Source organism: Chrysochloris asiatica, unplaced genomic scaffold (genome assembly GCF_000296735.1).
Source record: "Chrysochloris asiatica unplaced genomic scaffold, ChrAsi1.0 scaffold00257, whole genome shotgun sequence".
NCBI lineage: Eukaryota > Metazoa > Chordata > Mammalia > Afrosoricida > Chrysochloridae > Chrysochloris > Chrysochloris asiatica.
Genome location: NW_006408775.1, coordinates 680,940 through 706,380, shown reverse-complemented (window position 1 = coordinate 706,380; position 25,441 = coordinate 680,940). Strand labels below are relative to the sequence as shown.

The following is a 25,441-nucleotide window of genomic DNA, read 5'->3' as shown; positions in this document are numbered from 1 at the left end:
GCCAGCCAGGTTTTTCTTTCAAACAACCTCTGGGTGGATTTGAACCTCCAACCTTTCCGTTAGCAGGCAAGCAGGTTAGCTGTTTGCAGCACCGAGGGTTCCCTTTGTCCCATTCCTTGCTCAAGTAGGTGCCTTGCACTGGAGGGTTCGTCTGCCCATTTCAGGTCCTTCTTCTCCAGCACCTTTGGGACTCCCCAAATTAATTTGGTCCCTCATGCCTTCCAAACATCACCCCATTTCCCGACTTTGGAACTCATTTGAGTTCTCTCATGCTGCTATAGCAGACGTACCACAAGAAGATGGCTTTGAGACACAGAAGTTTATCTTTTCATGGTTTCGGGGACTAGAAGTCCAAATGCAGAGCGCCGCCGGCTCTAGGGGAGTCTTCCTCCCTTGGTCCACTCTACAGTACGGTTCTTGTCTGTTTCGCTTCTGGTTTCTGGTTCCTTAGAGATCTCCATGTATCTTGGCATCTATCTCATCCCATCTCTCCTCTACTTGCTTATTTAATCTCCTTTATATCTCAAAGATTATCTCAAAATGCCCCCTACACTAATCCTGATTTATTAACATAACAAAAATAACCCATTCCCGAATGGGATTATAACCACAGGCATAGAAACTGGGATTTATAACACACATTTTGAGGGACCAAGAGGGAGGGAGACACAGTTCAATCCAAACAACTCCAGACCCCAGCCCCATTCTGACTCTTGTTCCCTGGGCCTCTGCCCCTCACCTGGCTGCAGTCTAGTCAATATACCAAGCCCCTCTGTGTCCTGGGGCCCCCACTCCTCTGAGCCACAGCATTAGAGCTGGGAAGAGTTTTAGCCCCAATAAAGGAGGGGAGCAGGGTGTCAGGAGCCCACATTGTGGGGAGCTATGCCTTCTTGTCCTGCCTGACGTCGAGATTTAATTAGGCTCCCGGCTCCAGATGCCCACGTTTCTTTCAATCCTCCCAAAGTGCAGCCCTCAAGTCATGTTTCAAGCATGGCTGGGAAGGCAAATGGGGCTTAAGATAAACATGTCAGGAAGAAAAATCCCCTGCCTCCCCTACCACGATGGTCAATTCCAGAGACCCCTGTGAGTGCCAAAGGGAAATTAAAACACACCCTGAAACACATTGAGGAGTCTCCCAAGTGTTTATTTTTCTAACGATGACAGAAAAGAAGGTTTAATGTAGACTGTGTGTGGGTGGGTGCTCTGGCTCCTGGACCCCAGCCCTGCCGCTCTTCTCCAGCACAAGGTATGGAGCCGTTGGTGAGGATGCTGTGCCAAAGTTCTGCTGCCGAGGGTTCTAGAGACGGGACAGAAAAAAGGATCTCCTTTAGCAGACCTTGGGGACTGTTCCTAAAGAGTGATGGGGATAGAGAGCAGTCACTGCTTGTCTGAGATCCCATGCCTCCCTCATTGGGGGCTTGGAGAGCTACTGTCTTCTGTTTTGAATGCCTGACTTCCCCAGTTGTAAACATCAGTTAACATCACCTTCCTCAGGGATATGTCACACAAACAAACCTGTATTGGAAGAAGGGCAACCAGAATGCTCCTTCGAAGCAAGAATGATGAGACTTTGTCTCTCATACTTTTTTGGACATGTTGTCAGGAGAGACCAGGCCCTGGAGAAGGATATCATGCTTGGTAAAGTGGAAGGTCAGTGAAAAAGAGGAAGATGCTCAAGGCAATGGATTGGTACTGCAAGGTAATCGGTACCTGTTCCCTAAGGCAGAGGGAGAAGTCCCATCCACCCATTCACCTTCTGTCAACCTGGATAGACATTGGATCCTTGGCCAGGCTCAAAAACGAGTTCCCATCATCCCAGACAGCCACTGACGGGTTCTTAGGGGAGGTGGCTGGGCCTGGAGGCCAGCAGTTGGCAGCTCCCTCTGGGATTTCCATGAAGAGGCCCAGCCTCTGGTCCTGCAGAAGGACACTGGCAAGTTTTGCAGAAGCAGGTCTGGCCTGCGGCAGAGAATGGTGGGAGCCCAGTTCCAAAAATCACTGTCATGGCTGCAATGTGTCCCCAAAACAGACGATCTGAAGTCCTAACCTGTAGCCATGAATGTGACCTTATTTGGGAATAGAGTCTTTGAAGATGTTACCAGTTCATATGAGGATCATGTGGAGTAATCTGGATCCTCCTGATCCCATCTGAGTGGTATTCTTCTAAAAAAGGAGAGACACAGGAGACTCCATGTGAAGAAAGAGGTGGAGATTGGAGGACACCAGCAAGCTTCCAGCCCAAGTGTCTTCAGAGGAAGCTCTCTACCCTGATAACACTTCATTTAGGACTTGTCTTAGCAGATGTAGTTACCGTAACATGGGGGTATACTGGAGGAGTAGTTGGTGGTGTTCGGTGCCGTTGAGGATGTTCTGACTCATAGCCACTCTGTGTCCAACAAAAGGAAACACTGCCTGGTCCTACACCATCCTAACAATTGCTTCATGTTTGAGCCCATTGTTACTGCTACTGAGCCAATCCATTGCCTTGAGCATCTTCCTCTTTTTCACTGACCTTCCACTTTACCAAGCATGATGTCCTTCTCCAGGGCCTGGTCTCTCCTGACAACATGTCCAAAAAAGTATGAGAGACAAAGTCTCATCATTCTTGCTTCGAAGGAGCATTCTGGTTGCCCTTCTTCCAACACAGATTTGTTTGTTCTTCTAGCAGCCCATGATACTTTCAATATTCTTCACCAACACTGTCACTCAGATGCTTCAATTCTTCTATGGTCTTCTTTATTCACTGTCCAGCTTTCGCATGCATATAAGGTGATTGAAAATACCATGGCTTGAGTCAGGTGCACCTTAGTTCTCAAAGTGATGTCTTTGCTCTTCTGCAGCTGATTTGTCTAATGCAATATGGTGTTTGATTTCTTGGAGGCTGCTTCCATGAGCATTGGTTGGGGATCCAAACAAAATGAAATCTTTAACAACTTCTATCTTTTCTGTTTATCATGATGTTATTTATTGGTCCAGTTTTGAGGATTTTTCATTTTCTTCACATTGAGGTGCAATCCATACTGAAGGCTTTGACTTTCATCAGTAAGTATTTCAAGTCCTCCTTACTTCCAGCAAGCAAGGTTGTGTCCGCAGCATATTGAAAATTAGTAATGAGTCTTTCTCTAATCCTGATGCCATGTTCTTCTTCATATAACCCAGCTTCTTGTGATATTTGTTCAGTATACTAATTGAATAAGTATGGTGAAAGGATACAACCCTGTTGTGCACCTTTTATAACTTTAAATCATTCGGTATCCCCTTGTTCTATTTAAATGACTGGTATTTAGTCTAGGTACAGGTTCCTCATGAGCACAATATTGTGTGTTGAAATTCTCATTCTTCTAAATGTTATCCATGGATTGTTATGATCCACACACCAAGTGCTTTTGCTTAGTAAACAAAGCACAAATAAACATCTTTCTGATATTGTTTGTTTTTAGCCAAGATCCTTCTGATGCTGGCAATGATATCCCTGGTTCCGTGTCCTCTTTTGAATCCAGCTTGAATTTTTAGCAGCTCCCTGTCGATGGATTGCTACGACTATTTTTGAATTATCCCCAGTAAACTTTTACTTGTATGTGATATTAATGATATTGTTCAATGATTTCCACATCCTACTGGGTCAGCTTTCTTTGAAATGGACACAAATATGGATTTCTTCCAATCAGTTGCCCAAGTAGCTGTCTTCCAGATTTCTTGGCATAGACCAGTTGAGTGCCTCCCATGCTGCATCAGTATGTTGAAGCATTTCTCTCTCTCTCTCTCTCTCTCTCTATATATATATATATATGTTGTTGTTGTTGTTGTTGTTGTCAATTCCTGAAACCTTCCTTTTCGCCAATGCTTGGACTTCTTCCTTCAGTACCATCAGTTCTTGATCACATGCTACCCTTTGGAATGATTGAACATCGACCAACTCTTTTTGATATAGTGATTCCGTGTATTCCTTTCATCGTCTTTGGATGCTTTCTATGTCATTCAATATTTTGACCCATAGAATCCTTCAATGTTGCAACTAGAGGCATGAATGTTTTCTTAATTTCTTTCAGCTTGAAAAATGTTGAGTGTGTTCTTCCCTTTTGGTTTTCTAACTCCAAGTCTTGGCACATTTCATATATCACTTTATTTACTTTGTCTTCTCAAGCTGCCCTTTACATTTTGCCGTTCAGCTCTTTTACTTTCTCATTTCTTCTAGTTGCTTTAGCTTCTCTAGAAGCTAAAGAGCAAGTTTCAGAGTGTTTTTAGTCAGTCTTTCCTTTCTTTCCTGTCTTTTTAAGGCTTTCTTCACATAAGATGTCCTTGATGACATCCTACAACTCTTCTGACCTTTCTCCACGATTGGCACAAGACTCATTCACAACTTTCAATATGCTGGTAACACAACCTTGCTTGCTGGAAGTGAAAAGGACTTGAAATCCTGGTGAGGAACAAAATCTTTAGTATGGCTGGATTGCATTTCAGTATGTCTAACGTATCAAACCCGTTCTTGAGAAGGTCTCTAAAGTGAGATGGGATAGACTCAAGGTTTTATTTTGTGGATTTGTTTTGCTGGAGTCCTGGTGTGGTGCTGTGGGCTAATGCTCCAGACTGCAAAGCCATTTGAACTGCAAGGTCGTTGGTTCAAGCTCACCAGTCACTCCTTGGAAATCCTTTGCAGGGTCGCTATGGGTCAGAAGCAACTCCACGGCACTTAACAACAACAAGGGTGGGTCCTAATCTCATCTGAGTTGTTGCTGTTAAGTGTTGTCGAATCTCTTCTGACCCATAGCAACCCTGTTAAGGGTTTCCAAGGAGCAGCTGATGAGTTTGAACCGCCGACCTTGTGGTTCAAACCAACCTTGAGGTCAAGTGCTGAGCGGTGTCCTTATAAATGAGGAGAAGAGACTTGGAAAGACAGAGAGGGAAAATGGCCACATGCTGGTGGAGGCGGAGAATAGAGGAATGGAGACTGCCTGGAGTCACCAGAAGCTGGCAGAGACCTGGAAGGACCCGTCTGTGAGCCTTCTGCAGAGGGAGCTCAGTCCTGCTGACACCCCAAAGTCCAGACTTTTGCCTCCAACACTGTGGAAGAATGGATTCCTATTGATTCTAGCCACCCAGCATGTGACATCGACATGCCTCATTTTACTGTGCTTCACAAGTACCGCCTCGTGTTTTGTTTTTCTTTTCATTTTGTTTCGATTTTACAAATGGAAGGTTTACAGCAACCCTATATCTACTAAGTCTTTGTTGTTGTTAAGTGCCATCGAGTGGATTCGAGCTTATAGCGACCCTATATAGGGTTTCTGAGGAGCGGTTGTGGGTTTGAACTGCCGACCTTGTGATTCCGAATACAGTGCTGATCCCACAGTGCCACCCCAGCCAGCCGTTAGGCGCCATTTTTCCAACAGCACATGCTCAGTTTCTGTGTCCCATTTTGGTCCTTCTCATGATATTTCAAACTTTTCCATCATGCTGTTGGAGTCCTGGTGTGGTGCTGTGGGTTAATGCCTGGACTGCAAAGTAGGTTTGAACTGCAAGGTTGGTGGTTCAAGCTCACCAGCTGCTTCTCAGAAACCTTATACAGGGTCTTTATGAATCGGAACCGACTCGACGGCACTTTTAATAACAACAATTGCACACTTAGTAGATTACAGTCTACTGTCAACATAACGTTTATATACACCTGGAAATCAAAGAGTTCGTGCAACTCGCTTTGTCTTGGCTTTCTGTCAGTGGTGTGGCACTGACCCTCCACCATTGCTGAGATGTGTCTGTACCTTGTAACAGTGGTCCTGAGACCCTCATCCAGGTCTAGAATGGGAATGGAGTCACAAGACTCCTCCAAGAAATCGTTGTGGTTCCAGACAGGAAGGTGTTTTGAGCCCATTGTCTGTGGCTATTTGACAGAAGAGCTGGCCTGAGAAAGTCCCCTGGGTACACACCAGCATGCAATGACCAGCACTTGGGTCATAGTACATTTTATCTATGAACTGATCATCCTCGCAGCTAACAACTTATCAAGCTCCAAGGAGAACACACAGCACAATGGCCACCGAATCTCCCCCGAAATGAGGTGTCTGCTACTTCCATTGCTGGGCACGAGTTTTGATCCAAGGAGGGTCACCGCTGTGCTGGAAGGATTGAGTGAGTTCAGTTGGAACATACACTTGGTGGTTGAAGCCCATGACCTGCTTCGAGGGAGAAAGATGAGGCTGTCTGCTCCTTTCAAGATGAACAGCCCTGGAAAACTCTACACAGGGCCGCTAGGAGCAGGAAGGGGTTTGACAGCCACAAGCACACCCTGCTCCCAGTCAGGCCCACCGGGAAATGTGACATCCGGGCATTGAACTCAGGTGTGTTCCAGAGTCAGGTGAAGAAGAGAGACGTTGGAGCTGCAAGCCTGGGGGATGACTGGACAGAGACTCCCCCCAAAACCACTGCCGTCTAATCATCTTTCTCCCTCGAAGCAGCTGATGGGTTTCAACCACCAAGGGTATGTCCCAATTTAACTCACTCAATCCTCCAATATGAACCCCACCCCCACCCCCAAGGGCCCCTTGGAGAGATTCCAGTCCTCTTAAATGTCTGATCAATTCCCTTTGAGGACACTCAGGCCTCAGCTAACCAGCCTGCTGCACACGGAGGCTCAAAGCAGCTCAGACAGTCCAACCGTCGGCCGACATGGAGACGTGGACTGAGGATGCTCATTATACAGCTTCTTAATGCTGTGCTTACTGGGTCCCGTCTGTGGGCAGAGCCTGGACTTCTCCAGCTCAAAACAGGATTCTAAGACAACTGACTACACCTCCTCTTTCCCCTACAACTCCACACCCTGAGAATGTAAAGACGTTGGCATTCTTTGCTTCCCACTCTACCTAGAAATCATGCCCAACAGCTTGCAGGGCGGCCTGAGCAGAGCTTCCTTCTGGGTGCGGGTGTGGGAGCTCCTGGCTGGGAGCCGGGGTGCTGGGACAGGGGACGCTGAGCCAAGCCACACAGCTGTCTGTGACTCACGGTCCCAGGACAGCCAGCACATGGCGCCGCACCTGCTCTGTGCCCGCTGCCCGCACCTGCCTCCTCCTCCTCCCCTTGGGGGTTTTGGCCTCTGGACAGCCAGATTGGGACCAGCCCCAACTGACCACCCCTTCAAAGAAAGGGACAGATGTTAGCACGCATGCATCCTGCCCCCCTCCCTCCACAAAGAGATTTCAAGAAATGAAAAATTGGGGTAAATGGAGGGTTACGACTTAATGCAGGCCCATGCTGGGTTCTTTGGGGTGCTAAGACAGCTGCAGCAATGCCAGGGACAACTGGCCCAATGAGGGGGGCTGCCAGGACCGGGGGTGCCTGGGGACAGCTGGAAGAGGTGCTGACATGGGCTCATTCCTGGGTGATCCTGTCCCGCAGCTGCTGGGAGCTCTGCCAGCCCCGTGTGCCTGCGCGCTGGGCCTCAGGGCTGCCCTGGGAGCAGCCAGCTTGTGCCCACTGTCCTGCTTGGGGACGATCTGGTCTTCCCGCTCATCCTTTGCCCTTGTCTTTCTCTCCTGCTCTGCTGAGCAGCACTTGGCTGTTTCTTCCTGGCAGCCCCCGGGCTTCCTGCAGCCAGCCTGGCAGCCTGAAGTCACATCTCTGTCTTGCTGTACTTGTGCTGGCATCCTGTCCTCAGAGTCCCTTGCTTGAAACGATGGACTCAGGAGCTGCCCCCCAGGCTCAGAGTGTTGGTGAAAAGTGGCTTGGAGCAGACCTGGGGGCGTTGTGGAGTGTGGGGGTACACAGAACAGTGTCTTGATGACTTCCTGGTCAGTAGCCCCTCTCTTGAGCCTTCCAGAGAAGTTTAGTTTGGCTTTTACGTTTAGTTTGGCATTGGTTCGTTTTTAAGCAGTGTACCTTCTTAGTGTTCAAAACACATCCAGATTAGAGTAGCATTTTTAAGTTCCCAGACGATCCTTAATAAAGATGAAGCGGGAAGTTCAGTCTTAAATAACATGCTTTATTCTGTCAGGTAAAAGCAACACCTTCCGGTGATTTCCAAGACACCGGTGAACTTTTGATTAAAATCAGCTGCTACGGCAGGAGCTAAGCCACGCCAGTCTCTCTCTCTGCAGTCAGCGTCCCGGGAAGACCGGCCCTGAAGGAAACACGAGCCCTCCGCTGCCCACCCCCCCCACTCCAACAGACCCTTCCGCTGACTGAGCCCACCCTGGGCAGGCTCAGAGAGGGAGCCCGGGGCTGGAGTGGGAGCCGGAACAAGGGGCCTTTCTGCTCCACACAATGTGCCATTGTGGCCTCCTCCGGGGGACAATACAAGAGACCAGCGAGGGGAAGCAGAGAACAAAGAGCCCTTTGTGAGGCCTGTCCCCACCTGAAAAGCAGAACCCAGGGTCACACCTGATGGTGGGGCTGTCCTTCCTCAGTCCATGTCCCTGAGCAGCTCAGGCATCCGGGCACGGGCTCAGAGAAGCTTGGGGTAGCCTGTGCTGTGGGCACTGCGTTCTCCTTACGCTTCCTTCTCAAAGGGTCCTGCCATCCACACTCAGCCTGGCTTCCACCAGACTGTAGGCACAAAGGTGCCAGGGGTGACCTCATGGGCAAGCAACTGGCCGCAAGTCATCACCCACTGGGCTACCTGTCTCTCTGAGTCCCAGGTGCCTTCAGGAGGACACCGCTTTGGGTCCCAGGCTCTGAATGTCTTGTAATATGTTTGTATCTGTGGTAGCACCGTAGACAGGCCGCACTTTACAGCTGGTTCACAACAAAAAGGAAAACTTTCTTAGCCCCCTGTCAGAGCCAACAGACATGTTGCTCCCCTCCAGAGCAGGGAAGGGTTCCAGCAGCTGCTGGCTGGTCTAGATTTGGAGACAGTCCCTGCCCTCATGGGGCTCACACCAGGACAGTTGGTGAGCACACTAAAAAGTCATTAAGCCCAAAACCAAACCCACAGCCACCAAGTAGAATCAGACTCACAGTGACCCTATTGCTGTTGTTAAGTGTTATCAAGTCGGTTCCCACTCATAACGACCCTGCCCCAAAGGGTTTCAGAAGCAGACTGCCACACTGTCCTCCTACGGAGCAGCTGATGGGTTTGAACCACAGACCTTTCAGTTAACATCAGTAAGTTCTATGTTATAATATTGCATGTATTTGAGTCTAAAGATAAGCTACTTAACTAACAGGACGCATATCTGAAATGGACACAGAAAAGGAGATCTTCACTGGAAACTCACTAAGAAAGAACTCAACCTCGATGATTTGCTTCCAGTAACTCCCTAGGGTTCTGGTGCCTACCCTGTCCCCCTACCCGTCCTTCCTCTATGGAGACCCCGCCATCTCTGCTTTGTGAGGAACCCCATCCTGGGATGTGAGACTTCTGGTGTCTGGCCGGGGTTCTGTTCCGGTCAGTAGGTTCTTGCCTCTTGGGGCTCCTAGATGCAGATGCACCCCCTTCTCCTGACCTGGGGTCTACTTTTGTTGTTGTTTTTAAGTATTTATTGTTAATTGAGTGATAGTTTACATGGGAGAACATCAGCTTTACATTCATCCTATCCTATTTCATTTCATCGCAATGATTACAATCCCCTCCAGTCATCATCGAACAACCAAAGGGTACACCCTGAAGCCTTCTCCCCCTCTCCCCAGCTGTCAGCACACAGCTCCTCTCCCTCCCTGAGTTCAGAGTCCCCATCCACTCCATCCCTCCACATCATCGTCTCTGCCTCCATCCCTGGCATCACTGTTTCTCTGGATAGGGTCCCGCACTCCACTCTTCTCCCTTGATGGTCCTAGGGTCCTCCACTCCTGGACTGAAAAATCTACCTCTCCCCTCCTTTTGTTACAAAATGTCTACCTTTGCATTTGCAACACTCACCGTCAGTCCTGATAACAATTATTCACTATTGAACCACAAGAGTCCTATCCCCACCTCCTTTCACCAGCCCCATGCAGACAGGTTGGAAACCACTCAGTGGAGATTCTACCTTCCCCCGCACCCTCTGAAACTAGGCTCCCTCTTGAAAGCTTGTAAGCCAGTCACTTTGTGCCTTTGTAGCCCCACCCTCCCCCATTTTGGGTAGCCAATGTTTAAGTTACCCATCCCTGTCAACCGTGTGTACCAAGGGCGTGGGAATGATCCTCACTGTAAAGATGTGTTCCCTCTTTTAAGGTACTACATCCATAAGTATAGGTCAAGTTCATCAAATTGTAGCAAATTACTCTTTTTTTTTCCTCTTGTTTCTTCCTCTAGTCGAGCTCTGATCATCCAGCCATTGAAGCCAGGTCAAGTGGGTACTATATGCAAGTATGGGTGTACTTGTGCATCTCCCCTCACTTCATATCAGCTGGATGCTTCACTCTCCACTCCAGTCCTCTGTAGCCATGTCCCTGTCCATGGGCTCAGGAGTCCCCAGGTCTCGCCATACTGCTGGCCAACCAGGTCTCAACTTGGGTTGACAGGAGTCTATTGAACGTGGTCGGACTAAGCTCACAACTTCATTACTGTTTTTCCCCCACTTCCCCTTATCAGTAGACCAACGTGGTCACCAGCAAGACCACATGCCTGCTCGTGTATTCCCCTTGAGTCTCAGTCTTGGAGGGGGGTTTGCTTGTCTTGATGCTTCCCCAGAGAACAACTTGTTTGTTCTTGTAGTAGTCAATCAGACCGCCATTATTGTTTTTCATTTTTCCTGCTGGTCTTCCTTTCAAGAAGTATCTTCTGTTCATATAGCTGCTCCAGGCTGGTCTGCTTATCTTTTTGAGTGGAAATTTCCCACCTCAGAAGATCCTGGATGGGGATCAGGATTCCACCTATGATCTTATGCAATGCAAAGGCTCTATAGGAAGCCTCCTTCACTGGGCAAGTTCTAGGTCCAAGTATTCCAATTAGTTATAGGCTGAAGACGACGGACTTACAAGCTTTCTATGGTGATGTTTCTGGCTATTCCTTTCTCTCCCCCCCACCACCCCAAGTGTCTATTTTACAAACAGTAGGCAAGGGAAACCATGATTCAAAAGACAGCCAAGCATCTTAAAATTATTTCCCCCCTTTTCCCCACTCCAACCATGTTTCAATCCCTGTATCCCAGAGCCCTGTTGTTCCAAAGTTGTACATACATCATTATTTACCTCTGTCCCACTTAGCCCATGCAAACCTGCCTAAATGTTCACCCATCTGCCTTGTTCTTCTATTCCCCTCCCCCTTTTTGTGTATTGCCCCCCCCTCTAGCACCCAAACTATCCTGTGTCTATTCCCTACCCTGTTCTCCACTTTCCCCTCCCTCCTTTCACTCCACCCCTACACCCCCGGTAACAAGCAAATATATATATATATATATTTTCCCCCTGTTAGTGTGAGTATTTTTTCTTAAGCTTTTACAAAAGTGGTCCTATGCAGTATTTCTCCTTTTGTGACTGACTAATTTCACTCAGCATAATGTTCTCAAGGTTCATCCATGTTATGCGGTGGTTTACAGCTTCCTTGTTATTCTTCAATGTAGCATGATATTCCATTGTGTATATGGACCACAATTTGTTTATCCATTCTTCAGTTGATGGGCACTTAGGCTGTCTCCATCTGTTTGCTGTTATAAACAGTGCTGCTGTGAACACTGGTGTGCATTTATCTACTTGTGTTATCTTGTGTTTCTTGTGGATAAATACCAAGTAGAGGAATTGTTGGATCATAAGGTATTTCTATTTCCAACCTATTTTTGAGGAAGCACCATATTGTTTTCCAGAGTGGTTGGACCATTCTGCAATCCCACCAGCAACGTAAGAGGGTCTGGGGTCCAGTTTTGAGGGCCAGCAAGTGTGCTGTCATAATGGGGACTTTGCTGGTCTCGTAGGGACACTGGGGATTTGTCATCTAGGGTAGGAAGGTGAGCCACAGGATGTGTGAGTTTCAGAACACAGCCCATGCCTCCTCTTCCTCCACTTGGCAGGAGTAGCTGAGGGAAACTCAGCAGTGAGCAACTTACCCTCCCAGGATGCTGAGCTAGCATCCCAATTGTCCGCCTTCCACGGCTCCATGAGGGTGGGTGACAAGCAGTACCTAGGTCTGGAGGGGTCAGGGGCCCTCTACATGATCACAAGTGGAATGAATGAATGCACGCATACATGCGTGGTGGTGGTGGTTATGTGCCGTGGAGTCAGAGTCGGTTCCGACTCATAGCGACCCTGTACAGGATTTCCGAGGCTATAAATCTTTACGGCGGGAGCAGAAAGCCTCATCTTTCTCCCGCGGAACAGCTGGTAGTTTTGAACTGCTGACCTTGAGGTTCGCAGCCTGATTCATAACTACTACGCTACCAGAGCTCCTTGCATGCATGCGTAGGTGAGTGGAAAAGGTGACTGCCTTCATGCACTGAGATGCCTGGGTCCCGCCTGTCAGACGTACCCAACCCTTGAGATTGTAGCGCCGCGAGCGGCAGGAGGCGGATGGAGGTTGGGAGGGAGGAGGTTTGCGCGCTCCTCACACGTGGACTAAACTGGTGAGAAGAGAAGGCGGGACCGAAAGGGGAGGGAGGAGTAGCTGGGACGTGGGCGTGATGGAGAGCTGGGTGGGCGGGGCCAGAGGGACGGGCGGAACTAGTAAGGGGTGGGCGGGGCCTCCCTGTGCTTCCCCCGAGTGTGTCGTTGGTACGCATGCGTCCTGAGGGTCGGGCAATGGCGGCGCCCACGGAATCGCTGCGGAAACGGAGGCGCGGAGACGCGGACGCGCGGCCTGGGTCTCCTGCCGCGCCGGTGGGTGAGCCCGTGGGCTTCCATGGCCGCCTCCGCGAGGGCACCTTCTGGCTGACCAGGGTCGTGCTCCTGAGAGCCCTAGCTTTCGTTTACTGTGAGTCCGCGGCAACCCCTCCTGGAGCCCCTTCGTGCGTAGGGACAAGCCCTCCCACCCGCTCGCGCGCGTGCCCCCTTCCGTGAGGGAACCCGCTTTGTGTAGCGTAGTGGTTACGAATCGGGCTGCGAGCATAAAGGTCAGCGGTTCGAAACTACCAGCTGCTCCGCGGGAGAAAGATGAGGCTTTCTACTCCCGTAAGGATTTATACCCTCGGAAACCCTGTACAGGGTCGCTATGGGTCGGAACCGACTCAACGGCACATAACAACAACAACAACACCCGGGCATACGTGTACCGCATGCTCAGTCCTGCACACACGTGGGCTCACACCTGGATCTCCGTGTGGGGATCGAGCTCCCCAAAACTTGGCGCAGCGCGGGCGTGGCGGCCCCAGGCCTCCCCCAGGTGAAGAGCGTGAAACGTCCCTGGAGCCAGGCTGACGGCTGTGCAGACTAGTCGGGACCCTGTAAATACAAAAGTGCCCCTGAAAACACAGAAGCAACTCCTCGAAATGGAGAAGCGCAGCTCCGGGTCTAAGTACAAATGTGCCCTTCTGTAAGCAGACATACCTCTTCCCCCGTATGAATAAAACCAGAGTCCCCCTACTCCATAAATACGGACCCCTGTAAGTACAGACACCCCTGCCTGTGTGAGTATAGGAGCCCCTACCCGCCTAGGAATACAGGGAGATGAGGCGGTTTCCACTCTTCTGGGTCCTCTGCGTGTTGACCAGCTCCCTGAGGTCCTCTGTCCAAGATTCAAGTCTCCTGAGGCTGAGTTCAGCATAGCTGCTGTTATAGCTCCTGGAATGTTCTCAGCTAAACTCATCCTGCAGCGCAGAGGTTTGAGGGGACAAGGAGTGGCTCCTCAACACAGAGGCTGGGTTGGAATCTGTATTTGACACCTGGCTGAATGCTGCTCAGGCCCACTGGTGCCAACTGGCTGTGTGAGCAACAGGCAGAGTTGGAGCTTCTAAACCCCTGGACAAGCCAGCTTGGTCTGGTGTCCTGCTCATTCCAACTCACTCCCTCCCCCCCCCCCCCCATACCCACTGCAGCCCTTGGCCAAGCCCTGATGGTGCGCTGGTTAAGAGTTGGGCTGCTAACTGCCAGGTCAGAAATCCAATCCCACCAAGCACTCCACAGGAGAAAGCTGAGGCAGTCTGTTCCTGGAAAGACTGACCATCTCTTCTGCCACATACTGTCCCTGTGAGCCCGAATCCACTGGATGGAACTAGGGTTATTTAGGGACTGGATGAGTATTGGAAAGATCCCTGACTGGAGTAAATAGTATGCACGTAACTACTCATGTTTAACTAAAGGTTGACAGTTCAAAACCACCCAGAGACTTCTTGGAATACGAGCGTGGCAATCTGCTTGCAAAACAGACTTGAAAACTGTACGGAGCTGCTCTGCTCTGTGCGTATGGGGTCGCCAGGATCTGTTCGGCAGGGTTGGCTTTCAACTCGGCTTCTGTCTTCTTTATTTTTCTAAGTTATTATAAAAATCATTCTTGCAAGCTTGACTTTATCTCCCATTGTGTTAAGCAGTCATTCTGTAAGCGTGAGCTGTCACTTAAAAAAGTTGAAGTCAAGATCAACTTAACCTTTGAGAATCGAATAGACCTTTAAAAGGAGCCTGGTTCGAAGTGAAACCCCAGCAGTTTTCCTCAGGGGAAGCACAGCTTGATACAAACGGGCTCCTGGCTGTTGCTGAGCTTAGGCTGCCTTTGATCTCCTCAGGGATTCTCAGTCCAATTCAGAAAGCAGTGGTTTTAAGCCACTGTGTCAAGCAGGCATTTTAAGCTGCAGATTGAAGGATTGGCTCTGATAACAAGCATTTTCTCCCATCTCATGAGTAAGTAGATTTGGGGTAGAATCTTTGTTTGTTTGACTTTCACCCACGTTAAGGAATTGATTTCTGAGTCTCTAACTGATGTTCTTCTCTGGTAAGTGCACTGATCTCCTCCTCAGGAGTTCCCAGGAAGCACCTACCCAGTCTAGAAAGCCTACCCAGTCTCCTCTGGGCGCTCACCTCTTATTCCAAGTCAGAGCCTGTAGGACGGGACTCCATACCCTACTAGGCCGCCTCTGTTGGTGGCTTTGGTTTTGTCTAGAAATGGAGACAGGGGTTTCGTCATTCCCTGGCCCAGCTCTGTTGTAGACCTGCCGGGCCACAGGAGAGCCTAGTCCCAGCAGTAAGAGGTGTGTTCTGTCTGTACCACACTCTGGCCTCTTCCCTTGTGCCCATTGGATGTCTGAAGAGCTTTATGGCATCTGGCCCCCTGACTGACAGCTTTTGCTGGAGGGCTGTGGGGTAAACAGAAGTAGCCTTTCCGAAAGCGCTATTTGGATCAGCCCAGTCTCTGGTGGTCTTGCTCCCCTTCCTTTGCATGGAACTCTAAAGGACGTGGTGACTGGAGTGACAGAGCAGGGCACACCTGCACCATATTGCTGAGACTCTTAGCTGTTCTTTAGGAGAATTTGAGGTAAAAAGCTGAATTTACGCACTACTCAAAACTGTGCCTTGTTCTATGTTGTTTGGTATGGTCATTGGTTCTAAACGTTGGTGGGGAGTTAGCCCTCTGTCCATTGCAGCATTGATGCAGAGCTCTCTCAGATCGACTCACTCCTTGTACAAACTCCTCCTTAGTTTAAAAAACCAACCCAGCTGCCTTGCCCATGAGCTGGCCTGCAGTACTGACCTCTCAGGGGACTGCGTTAGGCCACTGTGCTGTGTCTGTTCAACTGTAGTCCATGAGATCCACGTAACCGTGAAGGGCATTCTTCCTGCTCATTGCTGATTTCACCCTCGGTGACACCACGTATGACCGTATGATGCCCCATCGGGTTTTCCAGGCTGTAATCTTCACAGAGGAGTCCTAGTATGGCGCTGTGGGTTAGTTAATGCGCTGGACTGCAGAGTTAGTTTGAATCACAAAGTCGACAGTTCAAGCTCACCAGCTGCTCCTTGGAAACCCTATGCAGGGTTGCTGTGGGTCTGAACTGACTTGAGGGCACATAACAACAGTCTTCACAAAACGTGCCCTGGTGGTGCATTGTTCAAAGCGCTTGGCTGCCAACCCTAAGTTGACAGTTAGGACCCACCAGCCACTCTACTGGAGAGAGATTGAGGCAGACTGCTTCTGGGGAGATTACAACCTTGGGGACTCTGTGGGGCAGGTCCGCTCTGTCCACGGGCTCACTGTGACTCAGAACCGACTGGACAGCAATCGGTTTCTTCGTAAGCATGGGACCGGTAACCGCAAGGTGAGCACTTCAAACTCACCAGCTGCTCTGAAACTTACACAGGGCCGCTACGAGTCAGAACCAACTGAACGACACACAGCAGATCTCTGTGCAGGTAGCTCACCGAGTCTTTACTCCTGGGGGTGCTCCAACTGTCAGCCTGAGCCCAACTTCAAGACCCTCTTCTGGGGCAGGGCTGGGGAATACCTATGCACACAACCACGTATGCATTTATGTGCTTGTATCGTGGCGTGTACATGTGTGCAGATGTTCAGGCACGAAACATGAGTTCACAATGCTGTCTCCAAGTCTAACCTGAGCCACAGGGCATGTTCCAGTCGCTCCTTGCTTACCTGCCTCTTCGCTTCTACAGAGAGAAATCCACTGTTTGCTATGCTTACACATCTGTCCAGGCACAGCGCACGTGCACACACACATACACACACCATGTTTACACGAAGCACCAGCCGGCTCTCCCACAAACCTCTCAGCTGGGTTCAGTAATTGATTGCAGTGACCACACTCACAGTGACGGGCTCATTGGGGAGGGAGCAGCTTACACTGCGGGTTCAGAAATGCTCAGGACACGCTTCTTCCAGTCAGGGCCGGGCCCCCAATGCTACAGAGCTCTTCTCCGGCTGCTGATCCGTGCCCCCAGGACACACCGCTCTACCAGAAGCCTCAGCCTGAGGCATTCAGCTGTAACTCTGTGAATCAGCAAACCTAACCCCCTCCCACTCAAGTGCCTAGAGGCCCCTCGACTCAGCAAGCAAGCCTCCTGCCCAGAGTCACTCAGCTGTCCTCACCCCGTGGGCTGGGAAGCCCACTGTTCTGCTGAGTGGTCTGCCCCTCCTCCAGGTCACAGCTCTCTCTGCCCCTGGGTCGAGGAGGGTCCCTGCACTGGGATTGCTCCATCCCTGGCACCTCTTTGATGGCAGTATGATCCCCCATCCCACACCTGCTTCTGAGATGGCTCATTTTTATACCCAGCAGAATGGCGAATTGGCCAATCCTAGTTAGCCTTGTTAACAATCACTCACAAGGAAGCCATATAATCCATTAGCACCTCCCCCCACCTTCTCTTACCCAGACCCCTCGAGAAAATATTGGTGGGAGTTAACCAAGACAAGACACGAAATAATTCACTGCACCCCAATCGTTCACCTCGATCACGTGAGGAAAAGCAGAGCAGAGTGTCTACAGTCCTCCCAGGTCGGGTGGGTAGACTGAGGAAGAGCCCAGAGCCCAGAATCAAGCCCGTGCTCTGCCCGTTCCTTCTGCTTTCTCTCCTCCCCCAGCTGCGTCCTTGGGCTGCCTGGGACATGCCCCCTGACCCCACCAGTGCCTCTGTCATGGCTCATACTCCTTTCTCTGTCTTCCGTGTCTCCCAGTTGTGGCGTTCCTGGTGGCCTTCCAGCAGAACAAACAGCTAATCGGAGACCAGGGCCTGCTGCCCAGCCGGCTGTACTTGAAGAGCATCCAGCAGCACTTCAAGGGAAGGATCGGCTGGGAGACCCTGAGCGCTGCACCCACCCTCCTCTGGTTCCTGGACTGGTCAAACATGGATGCCAGCCTGGACTGTCTGGCCGTGGCCGGCCTGGGCATCTCATCCTTTGTCTTGGTAGCCGGCTGTGCCAACATGGTCCTCATGACTGCCCTCTGGGTCCTCTACATGTCGCTGGTTAACGTGGGACAGATCTGGTAAGTGGGGGAAACTGAGGCACCAAGCCCTCCAATACACCATGGAGTGCCGCTGTGCCCACTCCTCAGATGGATACAGACCATCCCTCTAATCAGGCTGTCTGGGGTCTGCTGCAGCCCCGGGGGTTGCAGACAGTGTACATGTTCAACTGCCAAAGCCATCAGTAACAAAAGGCCAGGCAGTGTACTTCCGAAACCAGCCACTGAGAACCCTGTGGGCACAGCTGGGCTCTGGCACACGCGAGGTTGCCCTGGCTTGGAAGGGACTCGGGAGATGGTGGGAAAGCCCTGGGATTCGGAGTTCTGCCGCAAGTCTGTCGGCACAGTGGGTGTACATCAGTCTTCACAAATGGGGCTGCATGCGGATCCCCACCAACCACGGAGCCTACCCAGTCGGGTGAAGGACCACCCATGGGTGTATTCAGCAGGGAATCGGCAGCCTGCTGTTTGGAAAGAAAAGCCTAGCCCAGTCACACCGTTTCTCCGGCCACAAATAGGTATGCTTTATGTGAGACAGCCGCAAACAGTTCATGGGAAAATGTCATGAAAAGACCCTGGAATTTTGCCAGGAACTTGTCGAAGGTCCCTGATATTAAATCCCTGTGCAGGCTGAGCTTCGGAGAGATGTTGGTGTGCCAGTTGTCCTCCTCGAGATGTCCACTGCGCTCGCTATCAGGGTGGCTCTGGTCTCACACATGGAACCTTCCCTCTCTGAGAGAGATGAAGGCATGCTGATGTCGGGCTGGGCCGAGAGGCGTCGTGATGCTGTTCATGCCTTTGGGATGCCTCACACCTGGCCAGCCTGGCAGGGCCCCCAGGAGCTGTGGTCTGGTGGTCTCGGGTACTGATGAGTCAGCTCCAGCTCACAGGGTCCTGCAACATCCTCATGGTCTTTGCCATTCTGAGCCTGTGTTACAGCCGCTCCGTAAGCCCATCTTCTTTTCTGCTGACCTAGACTACCAGCATGATGTCCTTCTCCATGGACTGGTCACTCCTGAGAACATGTCCAAAGGATGAGAGAGGTCCTGCCATCCTCACTATTTAGGAACATTGTGACTGTACCTCTTCCAAGACAGATTTGTCCATTCTTCTGTCAGACCATGCTGTGTTCAATCTTCTGTTGGGATCCACAGGGCTTCCGGTGACTGCTTTTTGGCGGTAGATGGCCAGGCTTTTCTTCCTAATCTGTCTTAGTCTGGACACTCTGCTAAAACCTGTCTACCACGTGTGCCCCTGCTGGTATTTGAAACACTGGTGGTATCGCTTCCGGCATCACAGCAACATGCGCTGGCCACCACGGTGCGTCACACTGCCAGACAGGTGGCTTGTTAGTCTAGCTAGCGCTGTGAGAAATGATTGTACAAGGGTAGTATATTTGATGTGTAAACTTCATATTCTGGTTGGATGAAGTTCAAGATGAAGTTCAAGAAGAAGCTAAGTGTCATTTCTGTGGCATGGTCTAAATCAAAGTGCAGCGTGAGAACCCTCATCTTGACCTCTGGCCTCCACAGCTCTTCCTTCCTGGAGTTGAAACCAGATCCCAGAGTAAAGAATTAACGTGAATCTCTAAAACGTTCTAGAACATGGAGGAACCTGGTGAACCTGATGCTGAAGGAATTCAGTCAGTCATGAAAGGACATATGAGACCACTATTGTACAAAGCTAAGAAAAGGTGTTCACACACAAAGAAACATTCTTTCATGGTTTCCAGGGGTGTGAGGGAACTGGAGGGTGAATCACTAACTAAGGGGCTGTTGGCAAGTGCCGTTGAGTTCGTTCCAACTCAGAGCGACCCAAGTACCAGAGAACGAAACATCACCGGGTCCTGCAGTGGCCTCACAACTGCTCCTAGTTTAAAAAGAAAGTGAAAACTCAAACCAACCCAAAGCAAGTCCCCAGGCGGTGAGTATCTCCCTGAAGTGGTTTGTGTCTCTCAACAAGTGAGGGCTTACGACCAGAGCAGCCAGCCTGGGTCAGTCCTCTGGTGCGACAGTCCAGGAGGCTGCACGCTCCAATTCCGAACACTGCCTGTAGTGGGAAGTCTTCTGACTCTGTCAGCTCTGGAGAAAGGGCCTGTAGGCTCAGCATTCCCTGGAGAGCTCCGTGTCATTAGTTCCCTGGATCTGGGAGCTTCACAATGCAAGGACCCCGGGTCTAAAGGCACATGCCATTCTGCTGGCACGTCATTCTTGGTGGTGGTAGGTCCCTGACTCTCTGCTCTTCTCGCTCCTTTTATATTTCAAAAGATGTGGACTGTAGATACAGCCTAACCCAGTGACGGCACCTGGACTGTAGCTACAACCTATCCCAGTGACGTCACCTGGACTGTAGCTACAACCTAACCCTGTGAGGGGCACCTGGCCTCGTTTGCACCTTAAACACCTGGGATGATGACATCAGATCATGTCACAGGGAGATGATCATGTACAAGATCTCATCATAGGGGGTCACTGACACAAAACTCTGACCAGCTCTTGGCAGACAGCGGCCCTTGAGATACTGCCCAGAAGTGACATGAAGACAGCAAGAACACATGCCCCCGTTCTCTCTGCACTTCCCACTGCCCACAGAGGCTGTGGAGTCCTGAGGTGGTGCTCAGGGTTCATGTGCTGGACTGCAAGGTCTGTTTGCACCACAAGGTCGGTGGTTCAAACTTACCAGGCGCTCCTTAAAAACCCTATACTAGGTCGCTATGGGTCAGAACTGACATGGTGGCAGTTAACAACAACAACAGAGGTTGTGTCACATGATGCTGCAGTCCATGCTCTGTGATGGTGCCATGAGATTGTTGGAAAGATGGTGAGCATGCCCAGAAGGGGGCACAGACACAAAGCCACAAAAATGCACAAAAGCAGAGCTCAGGAAAACTCGGTGTGCCTGTCATTTCCTAAAGCCAGCTCCTACTCACCCCCTGTGACTTCCACACGTCTCTTGTACTGTGACCCTCTTAGGTGGTGCAGTTTGAATCCACCAGCCACTTTACAGGAGAAAAATGAGGCTTTGGGCTCCTGTAAAGATTTCCAGCCTTGGAGACCCTACCCAGGGTTGCTGTGAGTCGGAGTCAGTGGATGGAGCACAACAGGAGTCTGTGAAGAAACAGACAGCTTCATAGTGCTAAGCCACTGTGTCACTCAGCATCTTGAAAGTGCGCAGCCCAGTGGTTCTAACCATAATGTGGGATCGTCACTCTCCAAACAGCCCCCCATCTAGCTGCTGTCACTGCACTGACCCCCACTAACCTGCCTCCTGTCTATGCACCTGCACATCCCGGGGAGTTCAGGTGAATGGGGTCATACCCTGAGTGGCCATCTGAGGCTGGCCCTCTGCATTTAGGACGGGTGGGAAATGTCCGGCCCTGCCACGTCAACCACAGTTCCAGCCATCATCAGTGCCATCGAGTTGATGCTGACCCACAGTGATCCTGTGTAGAGTTTCCAAGGAGCAGCTGGTGGGTTTGAACTGCTGACCTTATGGTTCCAACTGACCTTGCAGTCCAGTGCATTATCCAGCAGCACCACCCCAGGACTCCAACCATCACATTAGGGGGGAGTTAATTCAATGTTTAACCAAATACAGCAGGTTAATTTTTAATAGTTTTGTATGGCCCTTGAATGATACAGATTTTGGCAGAATAAGGTTCCCTGCCCCTGGTTTAGGATGACAGGTGTAGCAGCATCTCCTCGTCAATCCTGGGGCGGAAGATGCCACAGGGGAGGCAGGCGGGGTCTCTGTGTGGCAGGATCCTGGGCAGTCCCCATCCTCATTCAGCTCTGTGATATAGGAATGTTTGTTTCTGTGGTTCGGGCCCTTCAACTGCCCCTGTGCCGGGGGAATTGGGCACTGTGTGAGCCCGTGTGACTGCGGGTGCCCTGTTGTGCTGACCAGATGGACAGTCATCACACAGACCTTGTTCAGACTTAGTCACGTAGTGGGGTGTCTTCCGGCCTTTCAAATCCCAGGGCGTAGCATATTTCTGCAGCATTTGGTTGAAATTATGCTGTAAGAAAATCAGGTATTACGTTTGAAAAACCAAACCTGTTACAGTTCGTGTGTAACGGATCTGCCCCATAGGGTTTGCTCGCTGTCGTCAGTGTGGGAACAGATTGCCAGTCCTTTCTTCCGCCTCACCTCTAACCTTTAGGTCAGTACTACCATTGCTGCTCCTTGCCCTCAAGTCGATTCTGACTCATAACAACCCTGGAACACCCCACTGGGTTTCCAAGGCTGCCATCTTGCCAAGTAATTTATCACATCTCTCCCTCAGAGCAGCTGGTGGGTTTGAACCACTGGCTCTTCAGTTAGTCGATGTGTATTCAACCCACTGCACTACCAGGGTTCCATTTTAGACCCGTCGTGGATGGGCACAAACCATCCCCTCCTTGCCCCAAGACCTAATGTTACTTATATTTGTTTGTTCCCAAGAAGTGCTGAGATTGGCCTGTTCGGGGGTGGGGGGAGGGAGCGTGGACACACGTGAATATGCTCGAATGCCTGTGCTCAGGGGCATCCTGAGCCCTCCCAAAGTCAGGTGTCCCCTCAGAGTCCCTCCCACCAGCGTCCAGCATGGCCATCAGCAGGCACTGTCCCCAGTCACTGGGAGAGTAGGGGTCAGCAGGATGCACTCACGTGTCAGAAGTCCCTGGAGAAATCAAGCCAAATCCTTCTCCTGCTTTTGTCTTTCAGGTACGCTTTTGGTAAGTGAACACCCTGTGGGAAGACTTTAGCATTGTGTGTCAGGGTATGTATCTTTACATATATGTATCATGTATCAAGCATGTACCATTTCATATATGTCCTGGTGTTGGGCGCCGGACTGCTGATCACAAGGTCAGTGCTTCAGACCCACCAGGATGACTGTGAGTCAGAAGCCACTTACAGCATTTAACAGCACCAAAATGTATCTGTTTACAGATTTATCAAATAGTATCTTTCTGGAGTCCTGGTATTATGCTGTAGGATAAGCACTGGATTGCTAACGCTAAGGTTGGTGGTTCAAACCCACCAGCTGCTCCTTAGAAACCCTATACAGGGTCACTATGAGTCAGAACTGAGTCGGCACTTAACAACAACACATGTAACTTACGTATGTATTACATGGTGAGTCTATATCTTTTTATATATTTTGTGTCATAGTATGTATCCTTAATATCAATCTTACTTGTTGAGATATGTATCTTTATATGCACATGCATACATATATATATACATCTGTACATACATACCTATGTTGTTGTTAAGTGTGTAGGGTTTCCAAGGAGCATGCTGGTGGCTTTCAACTGCTGACCTTGCGATTAGAAGTCTAGTGCTGATCCTACAGCATGGTACACGGACGTCACTATGTATCGAGTGTACGTCTGTTATATGTATTATGTGTCGAGTGGGTATCTTTTTGTTTATGTATTTTTGTTTATTTATATATTGATATATTGTACGTTTACATAAGGAGCGCTGGTAGCATAAATGTTTGAGTTGGGCTGCTAACCTCAAGGTCATCAGTTCAAGACTACCAGACGATCCACCGGAGAGAGATGAGGCTTTCAGCTTCTGTAAACATTTACAGCCTCGGAAACCCTGTGCGAGGTCGTTGTGAGTCCGAACCGACTCCTTGACCCCCCTCCATACATTTATATATGGGCTCCCCCCCATCACCTTGGCTGTTGTCTGCTGTATGAGCTGTCACTGAGCCTGCAGCTCTGACTCCCGCTGGCCCCCCTTGCCCATGGTGACGAGCTAATTACAGCCTTTGTGTGGGGTGGGGTGTGACCATTTCCTGCTTAGAGCTAGACCCCTTCTTCCTGGGAAAGAGTCAGTTCTCTCTGGTGGGGTCAGCTCAGTCGTGTGTGATGAGCACACCACATGTGATTGTTCATACTACACACATACCCCTAGGACCCTGCAGGCCCTTCCCTCCTCGCTGGACGCCAGCTACTTGTAAATCTCCACGTGGAGGAGGGATTTGACACAGTAACCCTGGTGGGGTCCATGCAGAGGGACCCCGACTCGGGCTCGGTACGGTAGAGGGAAGGCGTGCTGGTTGCTAACCCAGCCAGCAGTGCTGTGGGAAAGTGAGCTGGTGATCTGTTCCCGTAGAGACCACAGGTTCGAGAACCCTACAAGGCAGTTACACTCTGCCCTCTGGGGTCCCCGTAAGGCAGAATGGACGTGATGGCATTGGGTTTGGGTGCCTGGTTTTATGGGGGAGGCGGCTCTGGGAAATGGTAGAACTCAGTGTCAACGGAAGACTTACCCGGCTATCAGTCCATCTAGCAGGTCAGAGGACACAGCCCCAGACGGACAGGCCTGAGGGTGGGGTCAGCGTGAGGGAACGTAGCTCCCCAGGGGTACAGGGCAGGGATGTGAGCTGACCCATCTCAAGGGTCCCTGGGAAGAAGGACCCCTGTCTCTATTTCCTCAAGTTGGGTTGGGGGACTTAAACAGAGACTTGTTCTCTCATGTGGAGGAGGCTCCAGCTTAGTGGAGGCGGTGGGGGCGCGGGTCATCGACTCTGACTTTCAGCTTCACGCCTCACCTCCTTGGCAGTCCCCACTTCGCGTCTGGGCCTGCTCAGCACTTTTCTCTCAAAAGTTAACCCTGGCATGGGCCTGGGTCTCACTGATGCGACAAAGAGTGTTGCTCCCATACAGGGAGACTTCACAGTCCCTCACACCCCCAGACAGAGCGAACAAGGCACCAGGGCAGAACGAGCCGCACCCCAGGTGTATTCCGGCTCCAGGGTGGGAAACCAGCTGTGCCCCCAGTCTTGTTCCTAGCTCCAGGAGGAGCCAGGCTCCAGGGTGGGAAACAAGCCAGGAGCCTAAGGCGTGTTCTGGGCTCCCAGGCGGCAGTTAAGGCGGAGCTTACTTACACCGAGTCTGACCATGCTCCTTGCCCACTAAAAGGAAGGCATCCACTCTCTTCAAAACACCAAAGCAGAGTCCGTATCCTCCACAGTGGTGGACACAGGGCCTAGGGTACAACCCGGAGCTGCACACGAAACAAGCCTCTGGCCGATAGAACGCACTGAAGGGAACAGGCAGCCATCAGCGGGAGACAGCCTCAACATTGAGCTTTAAAGCAGCTCTCTCATAACTGTGCTCAGTGAGGTCGGAGAAAAGAACCTCATGTTGAACGGGGTGGAAAGTAACTGAAATCTCAGCAGATACCTAGAAAATGCAAGAGCAAAAGGACCAAGTGGAAAGTCCTTAATCAGAAATAAAAGGTTTCCAGGACTGGCTGAGGAGTAGAGAAAAGATAGAAAACCAAATCAGTGGCCTATTCAGTGAGAAGAAAGAAGGGATAAGGGTTCGTACGTTGTTAAGTGCCGTCAACTTAGTTCCAGTTCATGACAGCCCTGCGCACCACACAACAAAGCTGCACTGTCCTCACAATCGCTGCTGCCTTTGAACCCGTTGTCGCTGCCCTGTGTCAGGCCATCTCATTGAGGGTCTTTCTCATTGTCTCTGATCTCCCAGTTTACCAAGCATGACACCCTCCTTCAGGAACTGGTCTCTCCTGATACCATGCAAATGAGGGTCCCGAAAGCTTTCTCTGCACTCACCTCTTCTGGCGCCGCCGTGTCTGACAGTATTTCACTACTAGCCATGGGGTTTTCAGTGGTGGTCCTCCCGCCTTCTTCCTGCTCTATCTGAATCTGGAAGCTCCTCAGAAACCTGTCCACC

General features: G+C 50.6%; 1 protein-coding gene across 1 annotated transcript in view; it reads left to right on the top strand.

The window, feature by feature from the left end:
* Positions 1-12,618: 12,618 nt before the first annotated feature.
* The window catches only part of LMF1 (lipase maturation factor 1), a 65,842-nt gene continuing 53,019 nt past the window's right edge, over positions 12,619-25,441 (top strand). The window contains exons 1-3 of the mRNA XM_006873926.1: positions 12,619-12,811; positions 17,453-17,762; positions 22,446-22,456. Of these exons, the coding sequence (XP_006873988.1) occupies positions 12,619-12,811; positions 17,453-17,762; positions 22,446-22,456 (514 nt within the window). The remainder of the gene's footprint in view (positions 12,812-17,452; positions 17,763-22,445; positions 22,457-25,441) is intronic.